This window comes from Aulonocara sp. 'chitande type north' Nkhata Bay, linkage group LG5 (assembly GCF_057382095.1).
Source record: "Aulonocara sp. 'chitande type north' Nkhata Bay isolate Kocher_YH1m ecotype deep benthic linkage group LG5, A_spYH_male_GT1.1, whole genome shotgun sequence".
In the NCBI taxonomy this organism is placed as follows: Eukaryota; Metazoa; Chordata; class Actinopteri; order Cichliformes; family Cichlidae; genus Aulonocara; species Aulonocara sp. 'chitande type north' Nkhata Bay.
In genome coordinates, this window is record NC_141348.1 from 22,101,565 (window position 1) to 22,125,943 (window position 24,379).

The 24,379-nt window shown below is 41.0% G+C and overlaps 1 protein-coding gene across 1 annotated transcript; it reads left to right on the forward strand.

Moving 5' to 3' along the window:
• The first annotated feature begins 241 nt into the window (after positions 1 to 241).
• LOC147330516 (arf-GAP with GTPase, ANK repeat and PH domain-containing protein 1-like) lies at positions 242 to 23,313 on the forward strand. Its single transcript, XM_086292118.1, has 20 exons — positions 242 to 1,254; positions 1,815 to 3,045; positions 9,835 to 9,893; positions 9,979 to 10,066; positions 10,382 to 10,467; positions 10,575 to 10,716; positions 10,796 to 10,930; positions 11,062 to 11,183; positions 11,388 to 11,546; positions 14,173 to 14,256; positions 14,527 to 14,631; positions 14,725 to 14,872; positions 15,458 to 15,586; positions 16,611 to 16,748; positions 16,881 to 16,940; positions 17,188 to 17,339; positions 17,645 to 17,735; positions 18,376 to 18,598; positions 18,776 to 19,076; positions 19,503 to 23,313. Exons 2-20 carry the CDS (start codon positions 1,899 to 1,901, stop codon positions 19,782 to 19,784), a joined length of 3,651 nt encoding a protein of 1,216 aa, XP_086148244.1. The 5' UTR covers positions 242 to 1,254; positions 1,815 to 1,898; the 3' UTR covers positions 19,785 to 23,313.
• Positions 23,314 to 24,379: the final 1,066 nt, after the last annotated feature.

Genomic DNA, 24,379 nt, shown 5'->3' on the forward strand with positions numbered 1-24,379 from the left:
CTGAGTCATGTTGTTGATGCTGACAGGTTCATGATTAAGAGACAAGACAAAATAGGACCTTCTACCTGAAGGTTGTGCATTGCGTTACTTCTAAAGTATGTTTTTGTCCTTCTGCATCTTGTATCTTCTCTGATGTCTTCCACCTAACTTATCATCAATATTTGGAGTTTTCCCTCCATTTCTCCTGCTGTTACTGTAGATAGCTTCCCTCCCTCAAAAACCTATCTTCTGTTTAACATTTTCTATATCTTTCTAATTTTTTTCCCCTTTAGAAACGATCCATCCTGTACATCCTTACTTTCTCACTCAAAGAGGACATGCAGTGAGGCAGAGAGAGAAAGCAGGAGCTGCTCACAAGGAGAGCGGAGAGAAAGAGCTAGAGACAGAGCAGATGCATTGGCAGGAGTAGAGCTGAGGCTTTTTTTTCCCTCCTTCCTGTCTCTCTTTGTGTGTGTGTGTGTGTGTGTGTGTGTGTGTGTGTGTGTGTGTGTGTGTGTGTGTGTGTGTGTGTGTGTGTGTCGGCACAGATAAAAAGAAAATGTGATGAAGGTGGGCAAGGACCACCACCGCCTCACAGCAAGCTGCTCATTCCCCAGCCTGATTGCCCGAGCCGTATCCAGCGTGGATGTGGTTGTGCGGCAGGCTAACGGCGCGTAAGCAGGGGGGCTCCATGGCTCTGTGGCAGTGAGAAGAGGAGGAAAGAAGGAGGAAAAAAAGGAGGAGGGGCTGTGGTGAGCTGGTGGGCTTCCTCTGCCTCACAGACACATTTTATTGACTTGCTAATTGGATGAGGCACTCGGAGGAGAGGATGCAGTGACCGAGAGGAGCTGCTCTCCAGAGGAGGCATACATGCAGAAGAAAGCATTGCTTGGGTTGTGGAAATCGGGCTACTTTATCCCTCTTTCTTTTTTTCTTTTTTCTTTTTTTTTTTTTTTTAGCTTTTCTCGAGACATAACAACAGATGTTTTTTCAGCATCTCTCAGTGACCCTCGCACTGTGCATACATAATTTTATGCATGACATTGTCGATCGGAGGCTCCAGCTGCCAGACGCTTCGTGACAAGTGAATGATTTCCATTTTGTTGTTCCCCTTTCACCTGTTTTCATCTTCAGTTGGAGCTCTTTTCTGTCAGCCTTGTTTGATGTGCCATTTGATATGAATGGTAATCCGGCGGCAGGATGATTTCTTCGTCAGATCAAATGTGCACGAAGCCGTGAATGGATACTCTTCAGTGGGGAGAGAAAAAAAAGAAGGTATGATATGAGCAAAAGCCGAGACAAATATTGTAGTAGGGTGGCATTATACAGCTAGTATTAATATTAGCCCTATTCAAGAAATGGATCAGTCATGAATGTATAGACTGTTGCATAATTCCAGGCTGAAATCTGAGGCAGGGACACCTACTCTGTGGAAAGATATACCTTATTTAGATCCATCCATGTGTCTCTGTGTCAGATTTGCTCTGAATAAATGAATTTAAGAAGGAAAGCAAGGCAGAGAGGGAGAAGGATTATGAATGAATCAGTGGTAGAGACCAGTAGTAGTGGTGTGCATTGAAGAGGATTAATGGAGGCATTTTAAAAAAAAAAACAGTCTAGACTTGTTTCACCAGTGGGTCAGCCTTCTGAATATATTCCATAAATTTGCAATTCAAGTGTTCCTCTATTTTTTATTACTGACTTCCTGTTTTTATTAAGGTTTTAAGAGCAAACTTGGACTACTGTCAAGTGCATTAGCCCGACATCAGCCAAAATCTGCCACACATCATTTGATCAGATCTGTATTTGATTTTGTTTTTTCTTCTGGTCTTCAGTCTCATCCTGGTTGCCATGACCGAGGTGTGCAGGTCTTTTGAGGTCAGAGAGCAGGTGTCATTGCACTGAGGTCTGCTGTCCCAATGAGCAAAGCGGCCAACCCACAGAGACGCACCACCTACCTCATATCCCTCACTCTGGTGAAGGTTGAGGCTTTGCCAGAGGATGTAGCAGGAAGCCAGACGGAGGCTCTTCCAGAGGGGGAAGGGAGCCCTAAGAAGGAGGAAGAGGAGGAGAAGGAGGAGCTGAACATTACTCCTGACAGGGAGGAAGAACCTGTGTGTTTGGAAGTGGCAGAAAAAGAAAACACAGAAGTAAAAGAGGAAGTGGAACAGGTGCGGGTCAAGTATGGCAGCCCTAGTGAGAACAGAGGGAAGCCTGAGAGGAGGGATGGACACCAAAAAGACACTGTATCGGTTGGTAAGAGCAAAGACGCTTCTTTTGAACACCCACCTGTCAAGCAAATGGTTAAAGTATATGGAGGAACTACCACAGAGGGAACTGCGCGCAGAGAGGGACCTCGCTCAGATGCCTTGCGCCCTAAGACTGAGCTCTACCGGGAGCCCCCCATGCTCTTCTTAAAGGGTGAAAATGGAGCGGACTTGAGCGGTCGTTCACGTTGCAGCCTCCCCTTTTCTGTCCCATCACAGGTCAGCCCACGTCCTGAAGTCTTGATGAGATCCCACGCAGGAGGTAACTCTGCATGGAGGGAGTTCAGAGAGACCAACACAACAACCTTGTATCACTCTGCAAAGACTTTGGACAGAAGGGATAACCGCTTTGGGGACCAGTCCCCCTTAACAGCAGCTACAACCATGGGGCCTTATAGGGCGTCCTGGGCCGACAGCGATGGCAGGGGGGCGCTCATCCGTCCCGGAGCTCCCGTCAGTGGAGGATATTCAGGCATAATGACCCGGGACAGCCCTCAGGGGGAGAGATTTAAGACAGTTTCCGTTTCCTTATCCGCTACCGACATGTCCAGGGCTCAGAGAAAGCCCACAAGTCGTACCCTGGACAACAGCGACCTACATTGCCTCTCCGAGGACCTGAAGAAGGGAAAGGAGGGACAGGGAGGAACAATCCACCGTGCTCCTCCTCCTCCCCCTCGTGATCGTAAGATGCTCAAGTTCATTAGTGGGATTTTTACCAAAAGTGCAGGCGTGCCAGCCGGCGTCAACACTCCACCTCCGCTGTATCCACCTGTGGAGAGAGGTTCGAGTGAGGAGGAAGGTAAGGCAACCTCATGAATCTACTATCTCTTCATACAAATGCAAATGAAGGCTGTAAACCAGGGGTGTCAAACTCAAATACACAATGGGCCAAAATTCAAAACTGGAACAAAGTCGCGGGCTAACGTTAATATTTATTGAAATATATTTATTCCTCCAGATATAAGAATGAATCTTTTCTTATGGACTCAAACACGTTTGCTGAAAAACTGAATATGGAACAAGCAAAGCTTAATACTAAACAATATATATATTAGCTGTATAATACCAGTAGGCCAGCTCTAATAGTAATTTGGTTTGGCTTCGTGGGCCAAATGTAATTAGTCTGCAGGCCAAATCTGGCCCGCGGGCCAGAGTTTGACACCTATGCTGTAAACAGTAGCACACCAGCACCCCTTTATTTGACAGTCTCACTCTTCTGGACTCTTTTGACAGACCCAGACCTAAATTAACACGTGCTTAAGAATCAGAGTTTGTTGTACATGGCGAACAATATGAATGAGATCTCTGGTGTAAAAGTGGCAACAACAAAAAAATCATTTCAGATATATTTTGTTTCACCCAACAGCAGTCCCTTGGGAGGAAAAAAATTAGCCAATTAAGATGATTAGTTTATTCTGTGTAATTAAGTAGGGTCCCGTATTTATTACCCATGTATATTGCCTTCTCTGGAGTTTGTGTGGAGCTAAACCCCTCAAAAAAACAAAACCGCCCCCTCTTAGTTATGCTCGAATGCGCTCGCTTATTTATTCACACGTTTAATTTATGTGAAGCACTTGGTGAAAGTTCCACGCAGACACAAGTATAGAGGAAAAAAATGCATTATCATTACTTTAGTTTGGCTTAACGATTTGTGTGAAACATCTTCTGTAATTGTTTCCTTTGCATGTTTCTCTGGGGAAATAGAAGACTTGTGTAAATAAAATAAAAAATAAAAAAAGCTAACATGAACATGTGGTACCTTTACAAGTGAGCTTTGTCACTATTGTTGTATTGCATGGTAGGTAACACCCGAAGGGCTAGAAATGTTCCAGTTACTTAAAGCTAATAGGTAACTTTTCCTATTTAGTGAGATCAGATGAAACAATTCCACTTATTCGTGGGCTCTTGGTGTATTTGAGATTAGTTTTAGGGTGGAATAATAATAAATATGTAGTCATAAACATATGAGGTGATCATGGGAGATAAGATTAGAAATGAGTGCATCAGAGGGGCAGCTCAGGTTGAGCAGTTTGGAGACAAAGTTAGAGAGGAAGGCTGAGATGGTTTTGACATGTGCAGAGGAGGGATAGTGGATAGTGCACTGCACAAAGGATGTTGAATACGGAGCTGCTAGGAGCATGAGGAAAAGAATAAGATCACAGAGAAGATTCGTGGATGCAGTGAAGGGAGGACATGCATAGGGTTGGTGTGACAGAGGAGGATGCTAGGGGTACGGAGATGAAGCAGATTATTCGCTGTGGCGACCTCTAAAGGGAGTAGCTAGAAGAAGAAGAAGAAGAAGAAGAAGAAGAAGAAGAAGAAGAAGCAATCATAATAACATCTGAGGAAATAGCATACCTTTGAGAATTTATAAGAATTACAACGAAAAGCAAATAATGATGGTTTTGTATCTGGACATAGAAAATAAATACCTGAGTGTTTTTCTATGGATGAAGAGTATTTGTTTTTAAGGTTAAGTGGTATATGTCCTTTCAATATTCAATTACTCTTTCACGGCACAAGTGGGAAAAACACAGCTACAGTAATGAACATTATGCAACATTATGCACTCCACACTGTATATAAATGCCACTTGTTTTGCACATATTCAACTCTGTATATTTTATATATTTTATTATTATTATTATTATTATTTTTTTTTTTACTATTTAATTTGTAAAAATGTGTATACACACACACACACACACACACACACACACACACACGTAGGAAAATATTTAGTATACACATCCAGAAATGCATACACTATTATATATTGTACATATATTTATTAGTTTCAGGTTGGCCATTCTTGTATTTTGCTCGTTTGTGTTGTTGTGTTTGCACATCTCTGTTGCTTGTGGGGCTCGCACACAAGAATTTCACTCGCATGTGCTGTGCCAGTGTGCCTGCACATGTGATGTGACAATAAAAGTGATTTGATTTGATTTGATTTGAATTTGTGCTGCTAATAGAAAACTTGCTGTCCAAAAACTGGTAAAAATGAACAATTTTGATAGTTATTGCAACCATTTCACATTTTTATTCGCTGTTCTCTTTGTGTTTAGCGGTTTTGGACCTTAGAAGCAATTTAAATATATCACCTTGTTTTATTGACCAATCATCTATTTAAGATGGTAATAGATGATGAAAACAAGCTTGTTGGTAATCATTAGATTTGCAGTGTAAAAAGTAAATGTCAAGTTAATATCTTAGTTAAAAATAGAAGCTGGATCTGATGTAGGCCTGCAGGATATCTGATGGAGAGGTGATTAGAATATCAGGTCACTGTGAATTTATAAACCTATGGCAAGAGGGGGGAAATTACAGCAAACTTTCTTAGAGAAGGGGAAGAGATTCAAAGAGATTTTTAAAGTAAGAGTGTTTCAAATGTGTACAAGCTGTTCCTCTTTGGTAAAGCTGAGGCCATCACAGCAGTAAATAGCAAAGATGGGGTTTTTTCATGTGAAAATGCTGTCATGTGTCTTGAGTGCTTTGACTCTATGTTTGGGATATCAAACAAACAGAAATGTGTTCAGTGTTCATGATGCAACTCTATCAATTTTTCATTTTTTTTCTTTCTTTAAAAAAAATCTTTGACAGGGTGTGTAGGATTTGGAGTAAGCCCTGAATAATTTGTCGGGAGTAAGTGGGACATGAATAATTAAGGTTTGGGATACACAGAGCTGTGTTCATCGGTGGAGCGAGGGGAGCGGGTCCCCGCCACTTCCTGCTCTGTGCGTGGAGTTAATCAGCCTTCAAATGCAGTCCATTCATTTGTCAGCGTTATGTTGTGTCATGATGAGTCTGTAATTGCAGCTTAAAATGTCAGCGTTCTGCTGGCGGACAAACTCGGTGATTTTGATGCAGAAAATATTGGCCAACACCGGCAGAATGTGAGATGCGCGCAGTTTCGTGTTTTCAGGTGGACATCACGTCTCCATGCCTCTCACACACGTCGCTGTATCCATGAGAGACCGTTTATCGTATAGAGACCCAGGCTTGGATGGAGGCTTCTGGAAAATGGAGTTGCCATGGCAACAGCAAGCCGCGAGAGGTGCTATTTGGTCTGTGGTGTGACGCTCTTGATGGAGGGGAGTGTGGGTGCAGGTGGGGGGGATTGCCCAAAGATGGGGACGAGGGAGAGTGGAGTCGGTTTAAAGTTAGTATCTGTGTCCCCGTGGAACCAGGACGACGCTGCAGCTCGCTCCACCCAGCTCAGCGTGACCTGCCAGCTTCAGAGAGTGCGCGCGCGTGTGTGCGTGTGCAAGAAATGTCTGTGTCATTGTCTCTGGTGAGACAGTTTCCTCATCACTGTACATCTGTAAGCACTATCGCATTGTTTTTGCCCCCGCTGATGGGGATTTGTGTTGTTCCTTCAGCTTCATATTTGCACATGTGTCCTCTGTGGCTCTGTCTGTCTGTCTGCCCCTCTTTTTCTCTCTTTTTCAATGTCCATTCACCGACATCTTTCTGTCAAAGATAAAACAAAGGAAAATTCAGCCATAAAACCAGATCCAGAGCCTGTTCGCTACAAAGATATGCTTTATTTATAATGCAGCGCATAAAGGCATTTAAAGGGTAAAAGAAAAGCTGCAGATAATAATAAAATTGTAAATCAATTAAAGTTTTTAAAAATCTCTTTGTTTTAAAGAATTCTTTTGGCTGCCAATTCCTCAGCCCATGGGGATATATATATATGTATATATGTATATATGTGTATATATATATATATATATATATATATATATATATATATATATATAGATGGATAGATAGATAGATCTCACTGGTATAAAGCCTGAAACTAGTTGAGGTTATTATATAATATTCCTGCTGAATCTTGCATTTCTTTCAAGACAAATGTTGCAGCTCAGATTAAGTGACTTGTGATTTATACTTCTGTAGAGTCTGGAAAAGAAATATATCCATGACCTCAGAATTAAATTAAAGGCTGAGCTACAGAGGAACAAAAATAAGAATAAGAATACATTTTAACAGTTGCCTTGGTACTCTACCTCCCACACTAATACTGCTGTCTGTGCTGCTGGTAAAGAGTTTTTATCGTGTAATTTGTCCACTCTACAAAATATTATTTCAGCCTGTGACTGTAGGTTACACTGAGTGATAGAATTACACAGTACAGGATTTGGTATTATGATGACAGTTAACCAATGTACTAGGTACATTTGGCCATACTCTCGCCATCATTTATCACCGTGACAGTTTTTAATAATTCTCAGTCATCATAGTTGACTGAGAATTAATGTTCATAATGTTCTGGTGATGTTCATATCGCTAAGAGGCAGTGACAGGAAAGCAACACAAACAGCTGTTTTTGCAGGGTCTAGTCATTCCACAAAGTGTGGTTAATGTAGCAAATATATTGTTAAAAATGCAATGAAAGAAGGTGTGTTGTGTATGAAAGTTTTTCACAGACAGTTCCTTCAGGAATGAAATATAGGATGGGAGGTAAATAGTGACTCAAATAGCCACTGTCATAACCGAGGTATGCAGAAGAGCATCTCAAATCTTGAAGCAGATGGGCTACAGCAGCAGAAGAACACACCTGGTGCCAATCCTGTCAGCTAAGAACAGGGAATTGAGATTATAATTCACAGTGGCTCATCAACATTTTGAACAAAAATAGATGCCTAGTAACTAAGTGAACACATTTTCTGTACAATAACAACGTTAACAGACGGAGGATTTAGTGCGCTCATCTCTAGAGTCCGACGTCTGCCGCAAGTTTAAAATGATGCTGATTATGAGTTAGCTATCATAAAGAGACATTTACTTTCTGTCTCCTCTCCTCCTCTAAACTGATTTCAACAAACTGTGTACACCCAGAGTCAGCCCTCAAGATTGTTTTCATACAAGGAAAATCTCCAGTGCAGTAAATCTGTGTGTTCCTTGAGTCCAGTGTTAGAGGATTACTCAACAAAACATTATTTCGCAGAATGCTGCATGAGCATATGTGTTTCTACAAATAATTCTGAAACACTGTGACTTATATTTGACTCAAATCTTAACCCACTTTAGGTTATTTGACTTTCTTATGCAAACGATCTTCCATCACAAGCCTTTTGAATCAGGTTTCATCTTCTCGATACCACAGAGCACCGAGTGGCATACTCGGTCTTGTTTCAGTTGACACTGACTTCTATAAAATTCATGAAATGAGGGGAACTGCACAGGGAATAAAATGAATGATCTCACTCCAGCTGGCTCATATCTCTTTTCTTTTTCTTCTTTTAGTCTTCGAGGGTGAATAAAAGAATTAATGGCTCGTTAAGGTTGGTTTTGCCAGTTAACCACAGTAAGAGGGAGAAAAGAAGGTGGTTTAACAATGTTAGGGTAAAGTAAAGATACCTGCCATGCTGGCTAACTCGTATAGACTTGCCCATTTGTACACTTGATTTAATTTTCTGGGTGCTCACAGTTGGGGGAGTGACAGCCTCTTTGAGCTCAGAGGGTGGATGGGGGCGCTTGAACATTAATGCTGCTCACTGTGTTGGATCCACAGATAGTTAGGCCAAACCTGGCCAGCAATCATACTACTGCTAAGTGTTTTTGGGACATTGTGTGTGTTTTAGAAACTCAAGGTTTATTATTATAGTTTTCTGCTTTATCCTGACTCTGAACTGAATCCAGTGACTGTTTTAGACCGTAACAATGCTGGAGACACTTAAAGTCATATTTTATTTTTTTTATTTTTATTTCAAATGAGGCTAACTAACTGTGGTTTTCACTCATCATCAAAAGCAACTTCATGGTTGCTAAGTCTGCTGTAAAATGTTACCAAGGGTTGAATTGTTGTGTTAAAGGGTTGAGTAGAGCTATTTTGCATAAAAATAGCAAGAATATGTTTAAATATAAATCTATATTTTAAGTCAAATTATTTATTTAGGGGGCAGTACAGTAATGCAGTGGTTAGCATCACCTCACAACAAGAAGGTCTTGGCTTTGAATCCATCGGCCAGCCGAGTGCTCCCTCTGCGTGGAGTCTAAATGTTTTCTCCGAAGACTCCGGCTTCCTCTCGCGATCCAGAATGTTAGGTTTACCAACGACTCTAAATTAGCCATGGGCGTGAATATGAGCGGTACTGGTTGCCTCCATGATCTCTCCATGATAACCGTGTGACATACTGCCAGCCTGTCCACGGTGTACCCTGCCTCTTGCCCGATGACAGCTAGGATAGGCTCCAGCCCCCATGCAACCCTGACTTGGGTAAGATAAAGGTCAGGGGTGGATGAATAATGTATTTATACTAAATCCTACCGAACTGACTCCAGATCAGCACATACACCCCTATAAAAACTATCAACTTAGAATATTGGGCCTGTTTTTAGGCTAGTTTTTATTAGTCACTGGGCTGCCTGCGTCTCACACAAACCCCTCAAAAATGAATGTGAGGAGCAATACCACCCAAAATAGCACATAGACTCAAAGCAGAGGAATACCCAAGTGCTTTATGTCCTATATCACGTTATATATATTTGTTTGTTTTTGTTCCTGTGTTTCAACTCAACTTTTCACCGATGAATCCCGTCTTCCTCTGTTTTTGCTCCGAACGTTTGCCCTCAGTTGTATGCACCAGCAGTCAAGAATGGACGATGAGCCAAACTGTGCAAGAGCTACATCTGGTAAGCAGGAGACTATAGTTTTTACAAATCAGTTTGTGGATTTAATATTGAATTTATCATTTCTCTCTCTGTCTCTGCTCTTCAGGGTGTTTTGGGTGGTCTGTGCAGTGGGAAGTCTGCTCTGGTCCACAGACATTTAACTGGAAGTTACCTCCCACTGGAGAACTCAGAAGGTTGGTTTAACATCTCCACCCATTAAGAGCAGAGCTTTGTGAATTCAGTTCAGATTGATTTGGTTTAACTTATATAGTTGACAACAACAGTCATCTCAACTCTAAAATGTAAGGTAAAGGCTGAACACTATTAAAGTCAGATCTCCGACAAGCGACACCTGAGTCTCCTCCAGCAGATGGATGCTGGCTGTTTCTGATTTAGATGATCCAGGATCATTCTTTTAATCACTTTAATCACAATTTTAGTGCTGTAAATATCAAATGAGTTATTATGTAAAAGCTTTAAAAACATTTGTTTGTTCCAATATTTGCCAGGACGCCAGTATATTAAGGATGTGCTAGTTGATGGTCAGAGCCATCTGCTGATAATCAGAGAAGAGACAGAACTCCCGGATCCTCAGGTGGGTGGAGAATCGAGCTGAACTTGTTTGAGGGCTTATTTTTAATAAGAGTAAGTATTTCTTCCCTCTTGTACTTTTTGACTGCTATTATTTTTCCCTTTTGTTAGTTTGCAAGTTGGGTGGACGCAGTAATCTTGGTCTTCAGTTTGGAAAATGAGGCCAGCTTCCAGGAAGTTTACAAAATCTATCACCAGCTTGCAATCCATCGGCCCGTAACTGAGATCGCTTTCATAGTCGTCGGCACTCAGGGTAAGATGCTCACGCTCAGCATCTGTGCTTCCTTTATAATGAACTCTCGTTGTAGTTGGGTGATTTTTGCTTATTCCAGATAAGATCAGCAGCACCAACCCCAGAGTGATAGATGATGCCAGGGCCAGACAGCTCTGCTCAGACGTGCGGCGCTGCACTTACTATGAAACCTGTGCGACGTACGGCCTCAATGTGAACAGAGTCTTCACGGATGGTATGTACGTCCGTCATATCCAGAACCATATGGTGTGTGGTGCTGTAGAGGATGGACAAATATGAATTTTATTGGGGACTAATGTTTCATTTTTTAATTTAACTTCTGGGTTTGTTTGTTTTTTGCCACAGCTGCTCAGAAGATCATGGCAGCTAAGAAACAAGCTGCCCTACTGGCTTCTTGTAAATCTCTTCCCAATTCTCCCAGCCACTCTGGAGGCTCCACCCCAGTCTCCGGTGTCTTTCCAGGACAGGTAAAACCAGCACCTTACCTGTTGTCCATAAGAAGCAGCTTTTGTTACTCTATTTTCTGTATTTCATTTTGCTGTCAGGCTATTTTTAAAGTGTGCATGCTGTTGTATCAGGTTTAGCTATTTGCTCCTTCTGCTCAATTATCACTTCATCTCCTCCGTCCTCCTCCTGTTCCTGTTTTTTTCCCTCTCTCTCCCTCTCTTTAGGCGAGTAACGGTGGGCAGAGCAGCGACTACTCGTCCTCACTTCCCTCCACTCCTGTGATCAGTCACAAAGAGATTGGCAGAACACTGAGAGGGGAGAAGCAGGACGGTACTACACCTGTCTTGGTCCGTAGCGTCCGAAGACGCACCACGAGATTTGCGGTAAACTTTACTCAGTGCAAGCTCCAATCATGCTTAGAGACCCTTTTGCATTTTTACTGTCAATCTTCTTTCCTCCACTTTTTTTCTTACTCCAAGCCAACCCTTCGGTAGGTTTCCATGTTTAGAAAATGAGCTGTAAACACTTGGCAGGACAAACCAAACCCAATGCAGGAACATACTTGTGGTCTTAAGTTATATAATACAGACAGCTAATTAAGCTGAAGTGATCCTACATTAACTACAGCATGCTAAATTATCAGCTAACTGTAGGCACAAGCTGCGTCCAGTGATGCAAAATAATTCCAGTAAAATTGTTTTCCTCATCAAAGCTGAAGCACTGACTTCTTTGTTTTTCTGTTTGTGGAATTAAGAAATTCAGGTAACTATGCAGCAAATTATTACTTGACATCGGCTCGGTCACATTGGAAAAGCTTAGTGGTTCAAAATATAATTTTGATGATGCTGAAAGTTTGTTGCATGCTTTAGATAAGTACTGGGCAAAAGTCTTGAGCCATTCCTCATTTCCTTATATTTTGCTTCCAAGTAGCCAGGATTTGTAGCAGTTGCTTTGAGTAATAGTTCTCCAGGGTTTCTGAAGTTTTTCTCAAGGGATTTTCAGAGAAATGTGTTTTTTGTTTGTTTTTTGACACTTTCTTAGTACATATTTTAAACTTATCTTTAGCCACTTTGTTACTAACAAGCTGTTTCAAAAAAGTAATGATCCCAAACACACAATGGATCCCCATCATTCAGAGCCCGGACCTGAACATTATTAAAGTAGTGTGAGCTCAAACTGACAGACAACAAAACAAAAGGCAGCCAACATCCAACGGGGAGCTTTTAATGTCCGTCAAGAAGCCTGGAGAACTATTCCTTATAGAAATTAGAAGAAAACTTGCCTAAGAGAGTTTAAACTGTGCTAAAGAATACATATCATGCCATACCATATTTCCATTTATGTTTGTATATCACTGCATCTTTTTCTCATTTTCCACCCTTTATTTTGAAATATAGAGACATGAGGGATGGCTGAACACTTTTCCACATCATTGCAATAATATAGAGCAGAGTAATATAGAGATAGGTGGGGCTAACAGTCAAAGACAATACACTGGCAGAGACATGTTGTCATGTTCCTGGGTCTGTTGACCCAGCGTTTTAAGTTTTAGTTTATTTGGATGTTGTTTATGTTTAAGTTCATTAGATTAGCGAAGTTCATTTGGTTATTAGACTCCTTGTGTTTTCTTCCCCTGTATTTAAGTTTCCCTCACCCTTTGTGTTTCATGCTGCGTGTCTTATGTTATCAAGTTTGTATTATCATGTCTGTCTCATGTTTCCTGTTTTATTTTGAAGGAGTCGTGTGTTCTTTGTTCATTGTATGTTTCAATATATGTTTCACTTCCCCTGTCCTGTCATTAGGCTCATGTCAGTCAGCTGTTCCTCCATGTGTTCACACTTCCCCTAATCACCTCCTGTGTATTTAAGTCCTCTGTTTTCAGTGTCTCATTGTCAGGTCGTCTGTTGTCCACGCCATGCTTCCCATCCCATCCCATCCCATCCCATCCCATCCCATCCCATCCCATCCCATCCCATCCCATCCCATCCCATCCCATGCCATGCCATGCCATGCCATGCCATGCCATGCTTCCAAGTTTCATGTCTAGGTTTTTCTTGTTGTTTGTTTAGTTCTCCCAGTTTAGGTTAATGTTAGTTTTACTTTAGTTTGCCTTGCCCTTTGTTTGTACCTTTTTTACCAGCCATATTAAATGACTTGCTTTTTGTTAACATTCAAGTTTTGTTCCCTGTTCCTTGGAGTCTGCATTTTGGGTCCACTCTTCACAATATATACAGTCTGCCTCCACCAGACTCTGACACATGTACTGTAATATCCATTACAAACATTGCATATTTGTAATGTCTATTATGTCTATAATGTAATTATAATATTATATTCACTTGGGGTTTTGTTGAATGCTGTGAAAATTCAGCCTTATGGGAAAAACAATCTGAAATGTCATTAAAAACCTGCATTAACAAATATTTGCATCACCTTGGAGACCTACTCATCTGGCTGACTCAACATTTGAATCTAATAATTAATGCTTATGTTTAATCACATGGATCATACTGGCTTTTAAGCTGCTAAATGCACCACATATATAGAAATCCTTCACTCATTTTGTCAGTGTTTTTTTACACTGGGCAGGCAGTTTATTCAGAGGATTATCAGAACAGCAGCCTCCTGTGTCTGGGGCTGAAGTTGATTATAGTGAACCAGAAGAGTAAAGCTGTGGGTCAGAAAAGCTAAACAGTGGTCTTACAGACGCCATACAGATGAGGAAAACTACAGAATTAGGGTGGTAATTCTCTCTGCGTTTATTGCTATAAGTGACCAGAGCTGTAAGCATTTGATTAGACACTTGCATAAAAATACAGATTAATGCAGCTTCATGTAAAGCTACAGACAATTATTCTGAACCAGTTGCTATAAATACACACTTATAAGCCAGCTTTTACAGCCAGCAGAAACTTTCCAGCAGAAGCTCTGGGAAATATAAATTAAAATCAGCAGTAAGCTGCCCATTCCTGCCTGATGCAGTTATTGTCCATCCTTCCCTTCCTTTAGGGCCGGAGAGGCAGCGACTCAAACAGAAGGAGCGCAGACTTTAAGGGCGATCTGGGCAGCGGGCGCTCCATTCCCATCAAACAGGTAGGGCACCGATTTGCACTTGATACAGAAACAAATATGATGTATCAGATGACCCTCAGCAGAGGACATCTCACCAGCAGTCACTTCGGACGTGTGAAGCCAATTTCATCGTGTGGCGTGATGAAGTGCTGTGAGCTCCCATTCTGCCCTGATGAATAGTTAGTGGGTGTTTTTGGCAGCCAGCTTTCATTATGCTGCCGTAATATGTGAAATGAACACTTGAGACATTAGCAATAAATTGACAGTCTTCTGTGTTGTCGCCTCTGTAAGGGCATCTTGCTGAAGCGCAGTGGGAACTCGCTCAACAAAGAGTGGAAGAAGAAGTATGTGACATTGTCCAATGATGGCATACTGTCCTATCACTCCAGTGTCAATGTGAGTCGGCGTGTTAACAGAGCGCTCCAGAGCATTATGCTGCTAAAAGCACGACTGATGTTTGATGGTAATGGCTGATGTCTGGTTTGGCAGGACTACATGCTGAATGCCCCCGGGAAAGAGATGGACCTGCTGCGAGTGACAGTGAAGGTGCCGGGAAAGCGGCCGCCTCGCGCCATCCCTGCCTGCGCCCCCCCAGCTGGGCTTAACGGACGGGTCAAAGACGTTCAAGGAGCTGAGGGTAAAGATGTTCTCTATGGTACACAAAAGAGGGAAAAATCTTTAGACGTCTCACAATAGCTAAACCTTATATACCGTATATTTAAATAAACCTCGTGTAAATTAATTATGTCATCTAAAGTTACTGTGATATTGAACAGATTTTGGTCTGGCTAATCTAAGAAGCTCAAGATTTTAAATCTCCATGCTGGTACTTTTCTCTGTGGAGCTGATAAGATGAAATATTTTACCTGATGACCTTTTTCTATTAGAGACAGTGATAAAAAAAAAATGTAGATATGTAGAAAAGAAGGCTGCAGAACTGCTTTGTACGTATTGTTCTTGGTATTTTAAGACGGTTGTAAATGGAGGGGTCAAGCATTTGTGCAAACGGGGGGAAATTGCAGCAGGCTGTGAAACCTCTGCAAGACTACAAAACAGCATCATAAGGAATTTTGCAAGTGCTTTAAGAGTGTGTGGGGAAACTAAATCAGTAATGCATGCAAGTGTCAGAAAGCGTCACTGTTTGTTTTCACATTTAGTGTTTGACTAAATTGCTTTATTATTAAGTATGTGGTTGTTTATATGGTTGCTACTCTTCCTGTAGTCCCAATGAGTGCAAGCAGTCTCCTGCAAGTTGAGGAGATGGAGGGGCTGGGTGGTGCCCTGTTCCTGAGGGGTAACAGAGGTGTGCAGCGATGTCCTTCCACACTATCTAACCACGCTCAAAGCATTGGTGAGTATGGGACTAAAAACATGTAAGACAGTGAAATTTCTGAAATGTAACAAAAACAAAATGTTATTAAAAATGTTTCAAAACTACGAAGACAGCGTGGCTGTGATCTTTGAGCCCTCACTGCATGGGTTCAGCAACACTTCACAGCACACTGTCATTAACGTCGCCTCCACAAATGCAAGAAAAATCTTTACTTTGCAGAGAAAGAAAAACATTCTTTAAAAAAATTAGGAAGGCTGTCACCTTTTCAGGCCACAAGCTCATTTAGGCTAGACTGAGAAAAAGTAGGAAACTATTCTGTGGACCATCCAGTCACAATTTGAAATTATTTTTGGGTGGCATGGTTACTGCATCCTCCCAGCTACAGAGAAGAGGGACCATCCAGCTTGGTATCAGCATACAGTCCAGAAGCCAGCATCCATAAAGGCGTGGCACGATATTTGTGCATTTGGCCTGAAAGACGTACAAAGGGTTTGTTCCCATGCAGATGATGTCATTTTCGGGAAATGTCTTGCTTTTTTTTTCAGCATGACAAAACATTCCTCACCATCTGCAGCTGTGTGGCTCCACAGCAAAAGAGCTCAGGTGCCGCCTGCAGTATTGAAAGCGAATTTAACAATATGAAAAGAAAAACATGACAAATGAGGCCCTGAAATATTGAGCAGCTGAAATAGTATTTTGAGCTAGGATGGGAAAATATTTCTCTTTTAAAACAACAACAACATTTGTTTCACTTAGTTCTCATAAGCCCAGAGTTGATGCAACACAGTGGTAAACATGTCCCTGCACCAACCTTTTAAAAAGGTGTTGCTGATATCAAATTTAAAACGAGCACCTATTAAAAAAAACAACATAGAAAAACCTTAAAATCTCTCAGTTTCAGCATTTGATTTTTTTTTTTTTTTTACTATTTCCACCAATTTGTGAATGATTGCATTCTGTGTATAAGTCATACAGTGTCCTGCTTTTTCGGAAACAGGGTTGTAGTAATTTTACGTTTGTTATCCTGTCTGCTCGTTACAAGACTCTGCAGTTGAGGGCATCTCGAGCTCTTCCTCTACCAAAGACGTAGGTTCTGCCTCCCCTGTCACGGACAGAAAAAAGCATCGCAGAAAGAAGAGCATGAATCAGAAAGGAGATGCCACCGCCGGCCAAGCAGATGGTAAATGATTACAAGCTTCAAATATGTTTTCATAGGCACCGATCGGGATGTTTCTAATGATATTTGTAGCTTTACTACACATGACGAAGACTTTGTGTTTTTCGCTGATATTTTCTCTCTTCTCTTATGCAGCTAAGCGCAAAATGTGGAAACTCAAAAGCTTTGGTAGCTTAAGAAACGTAAGCAAGACAGGTAATATAAATCAGCTGCGCTGCCTCCACACATGCCAGGCTATCACATTAAGAGTCAAGCTTCTAATTTAAAATATTGACAATTAATCAATTAAATCCTGCAGATCAGCAGCATAAAACTAAACCTTGCTTATGCACAACTGTGATCCTGAAGTGATGTTAATAACCTACTGCTCAAATTTCTGCATCCAGAAATCATTAAAAAAAAAAAAAATCTGAGCTCTGTGTTATTGTCTTTCTTGTCTCAGACGAGGATAACTTTGACTTCCTCGTTGTGTCGAGCACTGGTCAGACGTGGCATTTTGAAGCACAAAGTGTGGAAGAGAGGGACTCCTGGGTCCAAGCCATCGAGAACCAGATCCTGGCCAGCCTGCAGCTGTGTGAAAGCAGCAAAAACAAGGCAAGAAACGACAGGAAAACATTCACTCTCTGACACACAGCAATCTAGTTTTTCATTCATTCATTTTATTGCCAGTGACAAATGGTAAATATTACAGACTTCCTGCAGATAAAAAGCTCCTTGAGAAAAAACAAGAACAGTGATTTTTTTTTTTAAAGATCCACCCTAAGTTGTTGTTTTTTTTCTTTCTGTTACTGTCAGTACAATGACTGCGGTCATTCATCACTTTTTTCTTTGCAGAAATAGATTTAAACAGGAGAGTTCATACAAGTTCATTTATTCTGGTTACTGTTTGCCTCTCACAGGCTCGAAGGAACAGCCAGAGTGATGCAGTGGCTCTGCAGGCGATACGCAATGCAAAGGGCAACAACTTCTGTGTGGACTGTGACGCTCCCAGTAAGTCATGCTTGCCTATTTCATCCCTAATTTGACTGCTCTGTTTGCTTTCACGTTTGGAAGTTTTAATCAGAGCCGAGACCTCTTTTGTTGTTGGTGTAAGAAGCTGCATAGAGCGAGGAGAAAATAATTTGCTGCGGACTTGAACTTCTTTGTGTTCGGACTCTAGAACAAATGTGGACAATCACCGTGGAAAATGGGTATGACCCTCCTCCATCTGACAGTCTGAAAATAGCTTTCCGTGCCTTAGAGCGTTCAAAGCGGGGTACTTTTAACTTTTAAATTGGTATTTAGCATATTTGAAAACAGTCATTCATCCGCATGCTATGAGATAAGACAATGGAGTGTGAATGCAAATATTTTTACTGTATGTGCCTTTGTGTGGTATTTTTCACATCCCACACGTACCACATTTTTCATATGATCTCTGTATTGTTTGAGGGCCAGATAAAGAATTTTGATGACTTATCAGATCTAAATTAAATTTAATGCTGAGGTTTTTTTTATGCTGATTTCTCAGACTCTTCTGTTGTGCACCATGGCCGATTGGGCGCATTTTAGTGGCACGCAGCCAAATGAAATTGGTAGACTGTCAGTTTCAAATGAAGTTAATTTGTTGTGTGCACGCTCCCTCTTCAAGATCCGACCTGGGCCAGTCTGAATCTGGGCGCTCTCATATGCATCGAGTGTTCCGGCATCCACAGAAACCTGGGGACTCACCTGTCACGGGTTCGCTCTCTGGCGCTGGATGATTTGCCACGAGAGCTGACGCTGGTTCTCAGTGCTATCGGCAACCACATGGTCAACAGTATATGGGAGGCACGCACAATGGGCCACCGTAAACCAGCACCCGATGCTACACGGTAAGGACAAATCATCTTTATATATATATATATATATATATATACACAAGTTTTCTTTTTTTACAGTATGGACACATGAGCTGTGCAGCTCTTTCTCTGAGTCCACTGGAAAGTCCAGTGCTGTCATCTGTCAGCTGTAAATGCTGATGACTCACTTGTTTCTCTGTCCTTGTCTAGAGAGGAGCGGGAATCGTGGATAAGAGCCAAATACGAGCAGAAACTGTTTGTGGCGCCGTTGCCTCCTCCTACGAGCGAGGGCCCAGACATCACTCTATCTGGCCGTCTTCTGTTGGCAGTGATGGAGCACAATCTCCCCAAGCTGCTGCTACTTTTGGCCCACTGCACTAAGGAGGACATTAATGCCCCTCTCAGCCTGGCACGCTCCTCCCGGTCGCTCTTAGCTCTGCGGCTGCCCGCTTCCCCCCTGCACGCTGCCTGTCAGCAGGCTGATGTGGTGATGACGCAGCTTCTAATTTGGGTTTGTTTCCCTTTGTCTCTCTTTTTTTTATCTTACACTGGTCCAGCTACGAAGCAGGTATTCTCAAAAATATATAGGGATGTTGCTGCAGTGGAGGTACTTGGTTAGGTAATGATTATAAATTTCTTCATCACAGCAAACCATTTTGTAGAGCTGTGCAAAAATGGTAAAATTACCTCCTCTGAGTCGTTCACTCAGCAAAGAACAAAAGTGGTCTAAATAGATGACTCAGCAGACAACTGAAGGTGATCTAAATGTCTGAAAGGTACAAAAGCTCTCTTAATCGCACCTTTCTGACATCATTTAGGGCAATCCTGTTCAGGCTTAACTTTTTTCCTACACATTCTAAAACTTCCTTGAAGTGTGGAGGATGGGATTATTACATAATCTAATCCACTTTGCTTTCTTCTCTTTTCCCGCCTGCAGTATGGCTGCGATGTTCGGTATCGGGATGCTCAAGGCCAGACAGCGTTGGCTCTGGCTCACAGCGCTGGCAGCCAAGAGTGTGTCGACATCTTGCTCCAGCACGGATGCCCGAACGAGCCGCCCCCATCCGTCGCCGCGACAGTCGGTTTCGCAGCGGCAGCCACATCCAGCTTCCCTGTTGCCATGACACCAAGCCTGACGGTTGCCACGACACTCAAGATCTCGCACAAGAGCGGCGGCACAAGCTTGAGTTACAGCACCTCCAGAAGAGCAGTGTCATAACCGAAATGTGGTGTGGCATAAAGCCTGTGCGTCAGAGTGTGTTAGAGTATATGTTTGTGTGTGTGAGTTTGTCACTTTACCCTCATAGTGTCATTGCGCGTCCACACAGGCCAGCGGGACTGATGGACATGTTGCCAGATGTTGCACTCGTAGAGCCAGATGAGGTTCTAAAAGGTGTCTGTGTGTGTATCAGGAGTGTAAACTGTGAATCACACAGCCACATGCAATCTGCTTGAACGATTTAACCAAAAAAAAAAGGCAAAGTCTTCTCATTACGCTTTACAAGTGACGGTAAGGTAAAAGGAATACGACATCCTCTGCCTCTGCATTCAGGTTTAAAGGAATGTATTTATCCTGTATGGAGGACTGAAAGTGCCAAAATAAAAATCAGCGCATAAATGACAAAATGTATATAGATGAAATACAATTAAAATTATATTAAAATTAATATAAGCAAAGGTTAATTTATAAAATGTGACAGGCTGATATAGCATCTTCAGTTCTTCAATGATCTCCCTAGGCAGTTTTTTCTGTTGTCAGACTGGCATTTATTAACCAATTGACAAAAAGCTGATCCCACTTTAACTGAGGCAATTGTAGAAATAAATATAAAATAAGGGAAATATACAGAAATAAATAGAAGGGGGATTAGGTTGCAAAGGGAAAAAATGTAAAATAAATAAAATTTAAATTTATTTATTTAAATGTATTCTTACTTTTTTTTATTTTGGCACTTATAGTCCTCCATAGTTATATCAGATTGTATGATTCACGTTTCAGAATGCAGTCAGTGTTCAACTTTATTCTCCACTCCATTAAAAATGGCCTCAAAGAAGCTTATCAGAGTATCTCCAGGCCAGACGTAAAGAGCTGCAATAAATTTTAAGATTTGAGGGGCATCTTGAATTTCTAGCGTTAAAGATCGCAACAGTTTTTCATTTGGACTGTGAATGTGTGTTTATGCTTAACACAGCTGCTAATTCAGCTCATAAACGATGTGTAAGCCGACATGAAAAAGGGAGGGCTGTTTTAGAGATAAACAGAGTACGTGTATAGAAAAGCATTGATAAAATACTATGATTCTAAAAAAAAAAAAAAAGCCTAATTTTCCAGAGTGTTATTGTATGATTTGTACAGTTGGTTATGTGTATAAAAATCCAAGGGTTACTCTGTTCAGAGATTTACTGTACAGCGCCCCGGCCCAGTTATTCTTTGATAACCGCCTGATTAACTCTTTGACATCCAAAACGGGAGGTTTTTATGTTACATTTGTATCGGTGTGTCTGACATAAATAATGTATAGGATGTATGCATTATGACTCCAGCAGTAGCTCATTATCAAGGCGAGTGTAAAACTAGATGTGCAAATGAACAAGTGAAATGCCTTGATTTTGGTCGAATGTAGAGAAAAAAAACAGATAAGTTAACTGTTTTAAAATACTAACATGTTTTTCCAGATAATGCAGTTTTTGGTGGACTGTCAGGGTGTTTTGTTTTTTATTCCTGCTGTGTCTAATAGAAAGGGAAAGTAGGGTTTGCCAGATGCAGATGTAGGCTCTCATCTACAAAACCTGGATTTTGAACGATTCGATATTTGTAAACATGCACCAGAGGAATGTTCCCCGATTTAATAGCTTTTTTTAACGGCATAAAAACATCTCTCCTGCGGTACTGTACGTATAAACTTGTGTTTATCTGAAGGCTCAGCTGACTATACATGTCTGTGATTTAAACATCTTCTTCCATTTGTATTCCATTTGTATTTTTTTACTCATGCAATGATTCACAGAGTATTCATTATTAATACACTAAGGCTACTGCCCAAGCTGTGGTGTTTTTGCTTAGAGTTGTGTGTGTGTGTGTGTGTGTGTGTGTGTGTGTGTGTGTGTGTGTGTGTGTGTGTGTTCAGATTTGGGTTATTGACTTATTTTGTCCCCTTATTAATAAACAGTATAATTTACACCTTGGAGTTTAGTAGCATTATAAACACTACTAAAATGTTGGGTTGCTTACAAATGTTTTAGTTTTTCGAAAAAAAAGACTTGTTTTTATCGAACAAAAACGTTAAACATATTAGAATTACACTGTAAATGAAAGTAAATAATCATATAAGCCCGAAAACACTTCTACATAGAGTCAGTGTCACTGTGGCCCTAATGCAGGTTTAGAAGATATAAATTTGGCTAGTCGAAAATCTGAGAATGGCCAAGGAAACGATAAAGATGGATAAGGAAAAGACACTGAGTAAAGGAATCTATGGCTTTTTCTTGTCAACTCTGCCCAGAAGGACAGCATTCTGGAGTCCCCCGCTATACTGCCGACACTGAGACTGATGCATGTAGGTACCATATAATGAAGCTGCCGGTTGAGGACCTTTGAGGCATCTGTTTTTCAGACTAGACTCTGATGTACTTCTCCTCTTGCTCAGCTGTGCTCTGGGACCTCCCACTTCTCTTTCTGTTCTTTGTTAGAGCCAGTTTTGCTGCTCTGTGAGGGGAGACGTGCATGCTGTTGAAGTCTTTAAGTTTTCCTTGGCAGTTTCCCACATGGAATAGCCTTCACTTCTTAGAACAAGAACACTCTAACGAGCTTCAGAGGAAAGTTTTTTATTTTTAAATGGGGCAATTTGAAACTATCATTGAACCCACAAGGCTGATGCTCCAGACACAGAACTAACCAATTCTCCACTAATCAGAAGAGTGCCAACCTAACTGTAAAAAGGTCTTGGTAATGATCAGTCAGCTTTACAATAAGTGACACAGCGTATCAACGGAGGACTAAAAGTAGCTGAAAATTAACCTCTGGAGCTATTCTAGTAAATATAATTAGTGATTGCGATGATTAATGATACTACATGCCATTATCTAAAATTTCGAAACAATTAAAAAGTTATTTTATGAGAATACAACGGTACACTACAGGGCCTCCTACACATTACACCTACAGGACCTGCTCAGCCATGGAAAACCATGCTATGAAGCTCCCAGTGCACAGTTTTTGTGCTGATGTTAATACCAGAGGAGGTTTGGAGCTCTGCAGTAACTGAGTTAACAGAGCTTTGATAGCACTGTGTGCCTCAGCACTCAGCAACCCAGATGTGGAACTTTATGTGATCCGGCATTTTGCTGTACCAAACATCCACTTTGCATTAATATCATTTACATTTGATGGTGGAATTTCACAACTCATTGTTGCAACAGCGGAAACCTATTACAGTACCACTCTCTTCAGAGCAACCCACTGTTTCAAAAATATTTGTAAAGGCAGGCTGCATGGCTACACCAATTTGCATTTAATCACTAATTATTATGAAGTTATTATTAAGCTCTCACAGAGTGTCTTTTGTCCTGTCTCCCTCCCCGGCCCCTCTGAGCATGGCTCTGCCAGAGGTTTCTTCCTGTTAAAAGGGAGTTTTTCATGTGATTTTTAGGGTTTTCTCTCTATTATTATATTAACTTTCAATATAAAGCACCTTGAGGAAACTGTTATTGTGATTTGGTGCCATATAAATAAAACTGAATTGAACTGGATCCTCTGTGTTTCTGTTTATACACCTGTGACGAGGAGACTGAAATCACATGAATTCAAAGATTAAGAAATGTGGCCCAACACTTTTGTCCATATCGTGTATCATCGTTAAAAACAGGGACATTTGTCAGCGACTACAAACTTTTGTAGTACATGGTCAGACACAAGGTTCCTGTTTTCAAACAAGCTGAGAGCCTTTTTTTCCTGACAGCCGGAGTCTTTTGGCATTCAGCAGAATCATTCAACACGCAACTACCATAAGATCTTATGGCGCAACAAAGTCCTCGTTAAAGGCCTCTACTGAGTCTGCCCTACTTCTTTGTAGGTCATGGGCTTATTTATATATCCATCTCTGATTCAGTTTCTTGGATGCATGATATACCAAATCCCATTTTTTTCCCAGAAAACATTTGGAGACAAAAATAAAAATGACCACTATGAGACTTCTCTATAAGTTAGGGTCTCTCTAAAAAAGATAAGAGAGATCTGTGTAGCACGCTATCAAGATCTCCTGGTTTATAGATTCAAGAGTAGATATGCACAGTCTTTAGCACAGGTATAATTAATATATGTTCACATGACAATGAAATCATAACAGATGGACCCAGACTTAAGTTCTGGAACATAGTACATGTAAACAAACCTATAGTGTGTTTTGCAAATGCTGAAAGAAAAATATCCAAAAAGTAAGTAGCATAAAATAATTAATATACTTCTTTTTGTTTTAGGTTAAAAGACAAAAATAAAAAAATAAATTTAAAAAAACATTTAATGTCTTTTCCTCTTATTTCTCATCTTTCTGTCCCTCCTGTTTGTCCACACAGCTGCTATTCCAAAGTGAAACCCTGCTGAAGGATTTTCAGGAATGTGTGCCAGGAGGACTGGGACAACTAAATAAAGACAAAAATTAATGCTGTACCACTGAGAATACAATTTAAAGGAACACATGTACAGCTAGGATAACATCAGTTTGCTTCAGCTTGCAGTAACTAATGACACTTAGATCCATCCTAAGTGGTTCCTACTTTACTCAACAGGATGTTGGCAAAGAAAAATGTAACAATATA